This window comes from Silene latifolia, chromosome 11, assembly GCF_048544455.1.
Source record: "Silene latifolia isolate original U9 population chromosome 11, ASM4854445v1, whole genome shotgun sequence".
Lineage (NCBI taxonomy): Eukaryota > Viridiplantae > Streptophyta > Magnoliopsida > Caryophyllales > Caryophyllaceae > Silene > Silene latifolia.
The window spans coordinates 9,092,875-9,107,905 of NC_133536.1; the positions used below are offsets into that span (position 1 = coordinate 9,092,875).

General features: G+C 35.1%; 1 protein-coding gene across 1 annotated transcript; it reads left to right on the forward strand.

The window, feature by feature from the left end:
• The first annotated feature begins 1,657 nt into the window (after positions 1-1,657).
• Positions 1,658-2,980, forward strand: LOC141612851 (F-box/FBD/LRR-repeat protein At5g53840-like). The gene has a single exon (XM_074431600.1). It carries the CDS (start codon positions 1,658-1,660, stop codon positions 2,978-2,980), a length of 1,323 nt encoding a protein of 440 aa, XP_074287701.1.
• Positions 2,981-15,031: the final 12,051 nt, after the last annotated feature.

A 15,031-nucleotide genomic window follows, 5' to 3' on the forward strand; every position in this document is an offset into this window, starting at 1 on the left:
AGTATTTCATCATCTTGTTATATGATTTAATTACACCCAACTACCAAACTCAGATCTATTATCAATTTATCATCACCGTTTTCGACGCCTTCATCGTTCTCCGACATCTTTCTCCCTCGGCCTTTGTAATATTGTGGCGTCTGTTGGGCTGCTGTGAACTCCGACATCGTTCTCCGACATTGTTCTCCTGGTCGTCGTAATCATCGGAAAGTGGTGGTTGTGTGGCTCCTGGAGCGGTTCTTATACCGGTTCGTTAATGGTGATGGCCGTTAGTGCTAGTTTGGGCGGTTGGCTTTGCTCGGTGGGATGGCGATGCCGTGATGGTGGTGATGATGTCGGCGTTGTACGTCGTCGTTCTACTGTGTTTATGTATGAGGGAGTTTAAAGGGTGAAATTGTAAATAAATATTTTTTTTGTAAGATATAGGCTAAATGATATAGGAAAATAAAAAGATTGATAAAATTATTAAATTAGTATAATATTTTTTTTGAAGTCTAAATTAGTACCAGTATAATATTTTTGACATAAAGAAATTTATAAAAGATTCCTAATGAAATGTTTCCCTCTAACTTTCCCTCCTAACCAAAATTTTCCCTCCAATATACTAAAATTTTCCCTCCTAGTTTCCCTCCAAACAAAAAATGGAATCTTTATTGGTCTTGCCATGTGTCACATTATTACTAGTCAGTGTACAAACCCCTTGTACACCCCGTGTACTCCTAACATCTTTGATGTTATTTTGCCAAAAAAATGGCAACCAAACACTCTCCATTTTTTACAATTCATGGGATTTTAATTTTTCCATGAATTAGATAGGCAACCAAACAAGGCCTAAATACATTAACTTTTTATCATAGAATTTAGACTGAAATTTTGCGGATTAGTACAAAATTGTATTAGACTTAACATAAAATTAAAATAAATTGTATAACAATAACAATCAACAATAAAGCAAAGTTAATACAAACATAATAAACCATGTAGAAATAAATAACATTAAATCATGCGTAACACAATAGAATCAATCCATCAACAAATAATCAGACATATTTAGGTACAAACTATATAAATAGTAGAGACATTAAACATGGTAACACATATCCTCTCTAAACATGTATTCTTGTACATACACTCTCATAGTCTCACTCCACTGCGGTATTGAGTATTGAGTATTGAGTATTGAGTATTGAGTATTGAGACTATATGGAGTATAATTTATTGTAATTCATCATTATAAAAAAAAGTCTCCTAAATTATAGCTTATATACACTATGGTAGTTTGGCTGGAGATCATTTGCTATGATAGATCTTTGATTATCATATATTATTATTTAGATTTAAATAAACCTATATACAAATATAAATAAAGATATAGTATTCTGAAACTTAATCTGTATCCTTTAATATCCAACTTAAACCAAAGCTTATCTTTTAATTTTTAACTTCATTTTTTTTTATTATATTTTTCTTTTTAACTTGGTTTTTCTTTTATTTTATCAACTTATAACATAATTTATTAAACAAAAGTTGTAGCCACTAATATCGCTCCAAAAGTTCCTTTTTAAGTATATATATATATATTGATACTAATTGATATTGATATATATAAGATTTCCGGTTGTCGTTCATCTTGAAGGTTTACCTTAAACATTCGATAATGGATCAAAACCCTAGCAGCGAACTAAGCGTAGAACACAAAAGATGGAGCTCCCTTCCGGACGACATAATCTCCAACATCCTCTCTCGCCTCGATCTTCCTCAAAACTTCGACATTACGATTTCCGACACTACCTTTGACATCACACAATCGAATATAGTGGAAAATATACCCGAAATAATCCCCATTCTTGATAACATCTTTACCATATTCACCACACCCTTACTGATCAACACCGTTCGTCTACATCTTCAGCGTGACTCGTATAAATATCCTAGTTTATGCCGCGCTATTGACTCCTGGGCTCGTCGACTACGTTGTTGTAATGTCGAGCACTTCAAGAGTACATCGAAGAGTCGTTACTATTACATCGATGGTCAAGTGCACGCACCAAGCGTTTTCCAAATCCAATCGTTGGTATCACTTGACTTGGATTTAAGTACTGGTGGATTTGCATGGAGTTTTCCTGATTCAATTAATCTTCCAAATTTGAAGAAACTTAGTTCGATTTTCGTGGACGTTAAATGCATTGAAAAGTTTATGAGCTCTAGTCCATCACTTGAGGACTTGTCCTTCACACTTATTAAAGAATCCGAATGCCCGAAACCTTTTGCAGACGGGTCTCTAACCATCGTGGGTCCGAATTTAACCAGATTAAGTATTACATTATGTAGATTCTATGGTTTCGAGGACTTTACTCGTCTTAATCTTCACGTCGATGCCCCAAAACTAGAGCATTTCAATTTTACCGCTCCTCGGTTACCTGTGTCACGTAATCAAATAATAAGGCAGTTGATCAATTCGGTTTCACATGTCAAGTCGCTTGTACTAAATATCGCAAGAGATGCTGCGATGTCTTACAATAGTCCTAATATTAAGACTATCTTCCCTAATGTGACTCATCTTACTTGGACTTTGGGTCGATTCGAACGATGGGAAACTTTACCTTTATTGCTACCTTGTCCCAAATTGGAGGTTCTTGTGTTAAAATTTGTAGATTCTGGCAATAATGTGGGTGTAATTCCGGATGCCAAAACTACGTTATATGAGCACTTGAAGCGGTTAGAGTTGAATACGACCGGGGTTCGATTCGACGACAAATTTTTGAAGCTAACGAAGTATTTCCTGAGAAGTGCATCGTGTTTGGAGAAGCTCGTCCTAAATGCTAGCTTTATGTATACTTCTGATAATTATCACTCAGCAGAAGCAGCTCGATTTCATCGATGTTTATTGGATTGTCCAAGGCGTTCATCATTCTGTGAAATCGAATTTTTAGGAGTATATCATTCTCTCATTTATCCAGTAAATTTTGATTCTGACTAGTATCCTACTTTTTTTATTATTATTATTTATTCAAATAAGCGCACTATATTGCGGGAGTATCCTAGTTACTAACTACATAGTAGATTTTTGTGTTCTTTGTTAGAACATTGTAAGATTTACTACTTTTGAGCATAGTTGAGAACTTTGGTTTTAAAGATGTAATTTATCATCGATTATCATATATATATATATATATATATATATATATATATATATATATATATATATATATAGAGATTGAATCATGTGAGGCACCCTTCTTAGGGTGAGGCGGCTGGACACCTTCTAAACCGTCAGATTAAAAAACTACAAATGATTTAGATGTTGACACGTGTCCCTTGTATAAACCAACATCCTGCACATTTCCAATCATACTCCATCGTTTACTCCGTCATATTCTTAGTTCACTTTCTCTCTCTTCATCTCGTCGACTCCGTCTTCACCATTTTCTCATTTGAGCTTCCGTCCGCCATTATCATTGAGCTTTTCGACCTCCATTACCATCCGGAAGTACAGTAACTTATCCTTCTCTCGTTTCTTGATCTTAATTATCGCCGTACTTGCAATTCCTAATTCCGAATTAATCTCAATTTCATCCACTATACGATTATGACCTAATTCTTCAATTTCCCCCAATTCCTCTCACATTTCCTTCTAATTACCATTCATTATCAATTCGCCAATTAATCACGCCATAATTCCATAATCCGTAGCAATTCTCGAGGCGTTACATCACTCCTCTTTGCAACCATGGTGATCTGCAAGTGACGTAAAGTTAGTTAATTTCTATCTCTTATTTTATTATGATTTTAAGTAGTTTTTGATTGATCTCGTCTTTCGTGTTTAATGTCTTTGGATTTCCGAGTGTTTACCTTTAGTGTTTTAACATTTCTTGCGATCTTGTTTTTTGGATTATATTAAGGTCTGATCGTCAAGCGATCTCTAAAAGTTTGGGTTTTATTTTATAAAAGATGTGTTAGCACCTTTAGATTAAGCTAGTTGGTGAAGAATTCAGCTTGATAAACCGATCAATCGTTGTTTGATTAAGTAATGTTGAAAGAATTGATCACATTTGGTTAGGAAATAGCTTGACATGGTTTAATACTACTCCGTTTATAGCACGAAATCAGATGTGATAGAGCCGGTTTGTTCGCAGTTGTTTACGATTAACTAATGACACAAGTATTGCTGTTATTGTGACATTAGTATAATCCAGATAATTGTATATTTATTGTTCTTTGTAAGATTACCATGAATTCTGCTTTGCCATCTTTGAAAATTACAATCGAAATATTATTTCGGTTTTGATTCATGGCAAAGAGGACTTTCCTGTACTACCTAGATAGGTACTCTCTTGATTTTCTTAGAAACATGGTTATTGATATATCATGTGTATCAGTGTATGTCTATGAAGCGAGTCGTTTATGAGTAGAGAGTTGTAGGTTTGAAGAAGGGGCGGAGCAATTTCGGATTGATGTGGCCCAGAATCCGAATGATACTGAAGAGTCCATCTGGTGCTTCCTTTGTGAAGCTCAATTGTATGGTGTTGACAAGGCTAGAAACCAATTTCTCAAGGCAAGTTTATTCTTCGGCCTCTTAACTTATCTGCGTAAAAGTCATGAAAATGTATTGGTACAGAAGTATTTTCAGATACAAATCCAATGATTTTTGTTTCAGGTTGGTAGAGATGGAAGAGCCGTGATGCGGGAAGCCTATAATTTGTTCAAAGATGGAGGAGATCCTGACAAGGTGATATTCTCATTCAAGTATCAACTGAAACTTTTTTCAAATATTAAATAGTTTATCTACAATATGGTTTGATATTCGTCTTGTTCACTTCAATTGCTCAATTGTGAGGACTGTTCAAGTTGATCAACGTGAGTTCGGTTGCATATCAGCATTACAGCATGTATAGCTTGGTCATAAATTGGTTGAAATCACCATCGTCCCATACTCGTCTTTCTGTACAAGTCATTGTTGCTTGTGAAGGTAGTGATACAAGTTATAATTCTTAACTTTTGACCTCAGTTGTCTCAAGGGACTAACTCTGTCCTTTACCTATATTAATTTTAGAAGATGGATCTTGTACCTCACTAACATTCTCATGTATGTAATTGCTTTCTCTATAATTCCATTCACACTGGGATGCTTTGTCTTTGACTAAAAGCTTTAGCTTGCACCGTGCATATCAGTTTTATTGCTATCTGAGGCAACTCATTCCTCTATTCAGTTACTGGCGGTCTAAGGGCCTAAATGGGGTAGATATGGAGTTATGGACTTGGTAGTTCAGTTGTTGTTGCAAGAATTTTCCTAATACTTAATTTGACGATTTTTCTTCTCATTGGTTGTAGACTCTTAGCATATACTGCAACGGCAGTGGCAGCGGCAGCAGCAACCTTCCTCAGTTCCCTGCTTTATTTCAGTTGAAGCTATGCTTTCTCAACTACTCTTCATGGGTTGTTATCCAAAAACTGCTGGAATCTGCACCAAATCTCGAAGTTCTAGTCATAAGCAAGGTTTGTTTTTTACTTCATTACTTCATCTAATTAGGGCCGTCTAATACCAAGTTCAAAAGGTTCTTGGAACCGTGGGCTAAACTCCTTACTCTTATAGTTTGTTTTTATGTTGTAGCTAAATTTCAAGTTTGAGTCGTTCGACTACAATCAGCTACTTAGTTTGACTATGTGAGTCACACAAGAGATAGGGATATTGTTTTGAATTGGACAGGAAAATCCCTCCTTCATTTTTGATGATTAAAATGTGTGGAAAATCGTTGCTTATTATCTTTGTCTATTTTTCCACATTTTTATAAAATCTTTTTTATGTATGTTTTAACCGAAACAATAATTGTTACGAAACTCTTGTTTGTCGTTTGACTCTTTCAGAAAGACATAGATTCTTTTAACTTTTGTCGTGTTTGGGAAATCACCATCGTCCCATACTCCCATTGCATTGGCTAATATTATGGCTAATTAGCCTTCCTACTCACCAAGCTGTGAAATCTACTATGAAAGCGATTGACTAATTGTATCGACGATAGGTTAAGATTTAGTGAATGTTACTAAATCACCTTCTTACTCACCAAGTCACCAAGCTGTGAAATCTACTATGATGCATAATTTAATTTTGGTACTATATCATCTATTAGCTCAAAAGGTAGAGCATTGTGCTATTGCGCAAGGTGTGGGTTCGAGTCCCACATAGATGAACAAATATAAATATACGATTATAATATATTTATCAATTTTAATATATGTCCAATATCACTTGTTTATGTGCTAGATTCACAAAATTGGGTCTAGGATTCACGAAATTAAGTCCAGGGTTTACAAAACCATGAAGTAATTTGGTGAGTTCTAAGATTCATAAAATAAGCTCCAAGTTTCACAAAATAGGTGATTTCAACCATTTATGACCAAGTTTTGAGAATATTAACTTCCGGGTTCACAAAACAAGCTTTATGATTCACAAAACAAGGTCTGAGATTCACCAAAAAAAAAGCAAAATAGGTAATTTCAACCACTTATGAAGAATTTTTACAATATTGCCTTCCAGATTCACAAAAGAAGCTGTAAAATTCACAAAACAAGGCGTATGATTCACAAAATAAGAAAAATAGCAAAATAGGTGATTTCAACCACTTATGACCAAGTTTCAGAATATTATCTTCTAAGTTCACAAAATAAGCTTTGAGATTCACAAAACAGGGTCTAAGATTCACAAAATAAGGAAAAGAGCAAAATAAGTGATTTCAACCATTTATGACCCAATTTCACAATATTGCCTTTTAATTTCACAAAACAAGCTCTAAGATTCACAAAATAGGGCATAAGATTCACAAAATAAGAAAATGAGAAAAATAGGTGATTTCGACCATATTCACAAAATAGGGCATAAGATTCACAAAATAAGATAAGGAGAAAAATAGGTGATTTCGACCACTTTATGACCCAATTTCACAATATTGCCTTTTAGTTTCACAAAACAAGCTCTATGATTCACAAAATAGGGTATAAGATTCACAAAATAAGAAAAGGAGGAAAATAGGTGATTTCGACCATTTATGACCAAGTTTCACAACATTGTCTTCTAACATTCACAATATAAGCTCTAAGATTCACAACATAAGGTTTAGGATTCACAAAATAAGAACAAGCCTTAAGATTCACTGAATAAGGTATGAGATTCACAAAATAAGGCTTGAGATTCACCAAATAAGGAAAAGAGCAAGAAACGTGATTTTAACCACTTATGATGACCAAGTTTCACAAAACAAGCTCTAAGATTCACTGAACAAGGTCTGAGATTCACAAAACAAAGTCTGAGATTCACCTAATAAAGAAAAGAGCAAAATAGGTGATTTTAACCACTTATGATGATCAAGTTTCACAAAACAAACCTTAAGATTCACTGAATAAAGTATGAGATTCACAAAATAAGGCTTGAGATTCACCAAATAAGGAAAAGAGCAAAAAAACGTGATTTTAACCACTTATGATGACCATGTTTCACAAAATAAGCTCTAAGATTCACCGAACAAGGTCTGAGATTCACAAAACAAAGTCTGAGATTCACCTAATAAAGAAAAGGGCAAAATAGGTGATTTTTAACCACTTATGATGATCAAGTTTCACAAAACAAGTCTTGAGATTCACTGACTAAGGTATGAGATTCACAAAATAAGGAAAAGAGGAAAAAACGTGATTTTAACCACTTATGATGACCAAGTTTCACAAAACAAGTTCTAAGATTCACTGAACAAGGTCTGAGATTCACAAAACAAAGTCTGAGATTCACCTAATAAAGAAAAGAGCGAAATAGGTGATTTTAACCAATTATGATGATCAAGTTTCACAAAACAAGCCTTAAAGATTCATTGAATAAGGTATGAGATTCACAAAATAGGTATGAGATTCAAAAAAAAAAAAAAAAAAAAAAAAAAAAAAAAAAAAAAAAAAAAAAGTTCGGAAAAAAAAATTTCGAAAAAAAAAAAATTGAAAAAAAAAATTCGAAAAAAAAAATTTGAAAAAAAAAAATTTCGAAAAAAAAAATTCGTGATATTGTATTGTATAGTGCGTGATATTGTTTTATGGACTCATGGACTCAAATATATAGGTGGACTCACCGGATCTTGCCTCGCCATAATGAGGAATTTGGTGAGACCGGCCGCCTCGCCATAATGAGGTGCCTCACCGGATCCGGCCTCTATATATATATATATATATATGCTTAAAATAATTATCTAAATAAATATCTTACCAATATATGAGATTTTGAAGAATAAGATCATGTATTCTGCTGTCAACGTAATTTGGTAGCAAAGGTAATTTAGGTTCATCTAGTGTTTCTATATTATGTTGGTTATGCAAATAAAAATTACTCGTATATAAATATATAAAAAACATAAGGTTTTTTTTTTTTTTTTGTAATTACTCCAAACGATAAACATATTTTAATAATTGTTGCCTACTTAAAAAAAATTTAAAAACTGCTACCTTAATATTTACTTTGATTAAAACTTGCTACAAAAATCCAAATTTTGTGGATGTTGAAATAGGAATGCTACGAGGTGATCCTAAATGGTGTAAAAATGGTCGTTAATAGGGTCTAGTCTTGCACTCTGTTTTCGTGAAATCAGGGGCATTTTCGTGGTGTTTTGCGGGTCTAGTTTGGGCACGATTTCCTAAAGTTTAGGATAGCTTTTCACTTTAGTATGGAATTTGTTAATTTGAGTCATAGGATTCCAAGACATCCAAAAACTCGTATTTTGTTATCGTTTGACCATCCAACGACTTCGACAAAGACCGTCGCAAACAAGCATCCTTTTCTTGAAAAATGGGTACCTGAGAATGAATTTTTGTAGCAAGTTTAAATTAAAGTAAATATTAATTTAGCAGTTTAGCAGTTTTTTTGTAAGAAAAGAGTAATTAAAAAAAAAATGTTTATAGCTAGAACTAGTTAACAAAAAAAAAACCCTACAAATAAATATATTATAATCATATCTAATTGCTTACCATACTCCTTAGTCCTTAATAACTCTAACGCAATAAGGCACGCAAATTCAAAACTGTAACCGATTTTCTAAAAAAAAATCCATGACTCCTTGTTTAGGATGTCATTGGGTCGATGCTCAATGTAGGCTCTTCTACACCCGTACCTACCAAGTAATTCTCTTACCCATATTCGTTCCACCACCTATGATGAGTACAAGTTTTCATACATGTACTTGCACGGCTTCCCCCACGGGTCAAAAACTAGACATGTATGTTCTCATTAATCCACCAACAAACTATGTCATAATTTTGTAGATACTTTTTCTATTAGATGTATAAACGGTTTTTATCTATAAATGTTTTATACGGAAAATTCACGTGGTACCCTTGAACTTTGCCATTTTTCACGTGGTACCCAACTTTTTAAGTTTGTGCACATGATATCCTTGAAATTTGATTTTCAAGCACAACATGTCCTTTTTATCGTTCTTAAAATTTTCAATTGAGCATAAATTATAGACCAGAAATCAGAATTGACTATTTTTTTTTTCCAAATTGATTAACTCTTCGAGATCTATAAATTGATAAAATGAAATTGGTCATTCGGAAATTTATGATCGAAGATATGTTTGATTTGAGGTTTTCGTTAAAAAAAAACTCTATAAAATGTCAGTCAGCAATTTTTTTTTCTCAAATCGTAGATTATGACAAGATAATCATTTAACGAAAAAAATTGGCCGATTCTGAATTCCGATCTAGGAGTTATGCGTAATTGAGTTTTTTTACAGCGACAAAAAGGATATGTTGTGCATGAAAATCAAACATGGAGGGTATAATGTACACAAACTTAAAAAGTTGGGTACCATGTGCAAAATGGCAAAGTTCAAGGGTACCACGTGAATTTTCCGTTTTTTCTTTGGAGAATTTCTACTACAATTGATCTTCCTAATTTAAACAAACATAGTCTAATAACGGTATAAAAAAGTTTAGGTTTAAGGTAGGTTTTATCGGGTCCAAGGCTAAAATAGACCACCGGACTCTTTGAGTATTGCTTAAAGTGGTGTTTACAGATTGCCTATTAATAAGACTATATTTTAACTCAATGGAAATCAAATTCGTGACTTTATAACCAGGAGATGGATTGGTAAAATCAAAAAAAATATAAACAAGCATAAATCTGTGGGCTAACACAATTATAACGTGTGACCGACTTATATAAGATTTCCGGTTGTCATTCCTTTCGCAGATTATTACCTTTAAACATTCAATAATGGAACAAAACCCTAGCGGCAAACGAATTGCAGAACCCAAAAGATGGAGCTCCCTTCCGGACGACATAATCTCCAACATTTTCTCTCGCCTCGATTTTCCTCAAAACTCCATTAATACGATTTCCGATACTACTTTCGACATCAATTTATGGAATCTAATAAATAATATGTCCGAAATAAACCCCATTCTTGATAACCTCTTTACCATATTCACCACACCCTTACTCAACACCGTCCGTCTACACCTTTACCATATTCACCACACCCTTACTTTATTCCATGTTATAGACTCATGGGCTGGTCGACTACGTTTTTGTAACGTCGAGCACGTCAAGATTACATCGAATGATGGTTTATTTCGCAACCCTGGTCGCCTACGTTTATGTAACGTCGAGCACTTCAAGATTACATCGAATACTAGTTTATTTGGCAACGCTGGTCGTCAAGTGCACGCGCCAAACGTTTTCCGAATCCAATCGTTGGTATCACTTGAGTTGGATTTGGATATTTATGGGTATGTTTGGATTTTTCCTGATTCAATTAATCTTCCAAATTTGAAGAAATTTAGTTCGATTTTTGTCGACCTTAAATGCATTGAAAGGTTTATGAGCTCTTGTCCATCACTTGAGGACTTGTCCTTCGTACTACTTAATAATAATTCTGGATGCAGACGGGTCTCGTGGAGGACTTGTCCTTTGTCTGAATCATACCCTAAACCTTTTGCAGACGGGTCTCTAACCATCGCCGGTAAGAATTTAACCCGATTATGTATTACATTATCTGGATTCTATTGTTTAAACGACTTTACCGGTCTGAATCTTCACGTCGATGCCCCAAAATTGGATTATTTCAATTTTAATGCTCCTCGATTAATCTTGAAACATGATCAAATAATAAGGCAGATGATCTATTCAGTTTCACATGTCAAGTCGCTTGTACTCGATATCGCTAATCATATGATGATTCGTAGCAATATTCCTAAGACTAAGACTATCTTCCCTAATGTGACTCACCTTACTTGGACTATGTGGCAATTCGAACGATTGGAAACATTACGTTTATTGCTACCTTGTCCTAAATTGGAGGTTCTTGTGTTAAAGATTATGGGTGTTGGTAATGTGGATGTAATTCCGGATGCTAAATTTAAGTTATATGAGCATATGAAGCGACTAGAGTTGGATACGGGTATGGTTCAATTAGACGAACAATTATTGATGCTAGTGAAATATTTCCTAACGAGTGCATTGAGTTTGGAGAAGCTCGTCCTAGGTGCTAGTGTTGGATACGGGCATCGTCGCTTTGCAGAAGCAGCTCGATTTCATCAAAATTTGTTGGATTGCCCAAGGTGTTCATCATCATTATGTGAAATCGAATTTGTAGGAGCCTATCGATCTCTCATTTATCCAATAAATTTTGATTCGGAGTAACTTCGTACTCCGCTTATTAATTTAGACTCCGTGTTTTGACTTTTGAGCATGGTTATGAACTTTGATTTAAAGATGGTAGTTTATCATTGGTTTCGTTACAACAACTTGTTTTATTTGTTTATTTTTTTATTCTTTGTGAGGTATTTTTTTTATCAAGGATAAACAAATAATAGGGACGAAAGGGTATTTATTTACTTTTCTATATTACGTTTAATAATTGTCGGGTCATCAATTTAATCGGGTCGGGTCAATATCGGGTTCTGGTCACTGATCATCGGGTCATGTTATCATAAGGTTGGGTCGGGTCAGTTTAGGGTTGCAATATTCTGTAGATACCTCATTTCTGCAACTCCCGCAAACCACCCGGTGATGATTGGGCCGCATGTTTGGTACGCGGAACGATTTGTGACAATTCGTAAGTTTATCGTCAAGTGATTGCTCAAACATTAATGTCTACCTCTTAAATGTCATCTACGCGCCGATATGGTCGTTTTGACAGTAATTAAAGTACATTTGGAGTCCGGACCTAAAACCGTCTTCATTTTCTGATAACCGTTAAATCCCGAGTCAGAATGTTCTGGAATGTTCCGGATATTTCTATTCCATATTTTAATAAATATTTCACAATCTTTAATCTTTGTCAAACAATTTCCCGTAATATTCATACAAAATATTAAGGAAAATAAGATTATTCCGTTATTCCATAATTTAAACACGGAAATCTTTCAAGAGACGCAGTGCTTGCTGCGCCTCTTCCCGGGTCCTTTTCTGCGTAGTTTTCGTATCTTTTTTATATCTTTTCGAGATTCACTTCCAAAGTCTCTCCGAAAACTCAATTCCTTCACGTGATTAGTATAAATAGGAGCTTTCGCTCCTCATATTTCTCACGCGAGTGTCCGCCCTTCTCTTCTCCCTTTGCATTCTAAGTCCACGTCCTTACTTATTGGCGTCTACGTGCTTGAACATTCGACCACGTAAGCTCGGATCCTTCTGAGTACCAGCCTCGTTTGCATGACCGACCAATTTGACCAACTCCACAATCAATCAACTTAATTAATCTTAATCGTTTTCCTCTTACGAGGGCACTTTCATTACATTCGAGTCGAGCATCACTAATCGATAACTTAGTTCATCTCGTTTCGTCAAACATGTAAGTCTGAGGGTGTAAATCTCTCTTTTATTTATTGTTCTTTATCTTATTGTATCACTAATGTAAGGTTTATGTCGAAAATACAATTAAAACCAATTTCTAAAACCACGTTTAAAACCCCTTTTACGGATTACCAGAAGATAACCGTCGAGAAAGGATGCAGCAACTGCTGCGCCTCTTCGAAGGAGCGCAGTACCTGTTGCGCCTCTTCGTGAGGCTGCCGCAGTTCCTGCTTCCTTTCTTCTTCCTTCGTCCTCTTTTAGTTCGTTGTTTTTATTTGTTTTGTCTTGTTTTCGTCAATTCTTTGATATAATAGCATAATAATTTTACATGTATATTATTTATCATAAATTTGTATATAATTCATTTAAATTCGACTTAAATCCCTTATAATCCATATTTGCGGGTTTTCGTCATTAAATTCAATCCGGGTTGTAGAAATTCGATTCGTTCATATTGAGTTTCTGGAATTCGATCTTTGATATATTTTCATCTCTCTATTGTCATATTCGTCATTGATTCATCATTAATTTGTTATATTTAACCTATTTAGTTCACCCATGTCATTAATCTTTTGTTCATGTAATTAATTCGTTCGCATCCGTCTCATCCGTGTTTTATTGCTTTCATGACTCATTCACATGTAAATAATATATTAAATCACTTTTATCCGAGTCAATTGTTCATAATCAATCCTTAAATTCACCAATTAATATTAACGATTTGAAGTTCCGGCTTCATAGCCAGAACTCACCCTTGGAACAGACGCAGCGTCTGCTGCGCCTCTTCCAGAGGGCGCAGTCCTGCTGCGCCTGTTTCAGGTTGATTTCTGCCACTGAACTTCCGTTCTGCCTTGACCTAATTAATTAGTTTACGTATACAATTAACTACTATCCGTATTATCGCCTACTGATTTGTTCGTTAATTCATTCCTTTATTCTTTTTCTCAAATTATCCGTTTTGAAAGTATTTTCGACATAAATCATTTAATCCCATCGTAATTATTGTAATTTTCTTTATTGTATTATTATTGTAATTTTCTTTATCATATTGCTTGTTTGCTCTCACATATAATTGAACCTTAAATTCCTACTTCGACCAAATTGCATGTTAAATTAATTGTCTACCGACTTAGTCTAATCTTCACATGCTAGGATCAAAACTTGGATGTTGCATTGCATGCATATAGCTGACGATATATCGAGTATGAATAACTTCCCTAATCATTAGTAGAGGCCGCTATCGAGGCGGGCGGGATTAGGTGTTCGATCAAAAGAGCTTCCTAATACGTACCCTCACCCCTTACTCCAGATCTCTGTGAACATCCGTGTTCATTGGCATCCACGAGAGTCATTCTAGACATAGAATGCTAAGGGTAACGATTTCTTAGTGTTCATATCACTACTTTGTGTCTTGACATGACACGAGGTATTCGAACGGTTCCAATTTCCCATAAAAATTGGCGGCGACTCCACAAAATGCAAACGCTTGTTCTCCTCCCAAGAGCCCCCGTGGGCCCATTGTCCACAGTTTGGCTACTCCGCTGGGGATAATACACTTACGTGTAGCCAAGGGTGAAACTTGAACAAGGTTAGGGAATAGTTTGTACAAGACAATTGTCGGTTTTCATGACTCGGTCTTCCTAGATCGTTTTATTCGGCCTTCCTAGGCCCAACCCAACCCATTTGACCAATCGTCTCGTCTAAACGGTCCTAATTCTTATTTGGGCCTAAGGATGGATAGCGATTGACGTCATCCATACCATGATGCTTACTCATGTTTGTATCAATGACCTTCACTACTTGAGGAAATGGACTAGGAATCGGCCTTACTCTTGTTTGGTACGAGCCTCTCCACAGACTTCGGGTTTGATTGTTCGGTATGGCAAACCACCCTTTAAACCAAAACCCTTTTAAATGCACTCAGCATCCCGTTATAATGCTTGTATGAATGCTTGTACCTTACGTGATCACCATTTCTAAACGAAACCATGACAATTTTTGTAAAATCAAAATCCCTTTTAAACATGAAAATTTTGAAAAAAAAGGCCCATGATTAGCGCAAAATCGAGTCGAAACTCTGTCCATTTGTCAAGTCAAATTCGGGCCCAAGCCCATTTCAAAACCTCACTTCGAATCCACTCCTACTACTACACTATAGTTGACTAGGACCAACATTTTTCAAAACTTGTCATTTCTTCAAAACGCACT

Bases quoted from the DNA above. Each gene is read 5' to 3' on its own strand.
- LOC141612851 (XM_074431600.1), top strand. From the start codon at position 1,658: ATGGATCAAAACCCTAGCAGCGAACTAAGCGTAGAACACAAAAGATGG.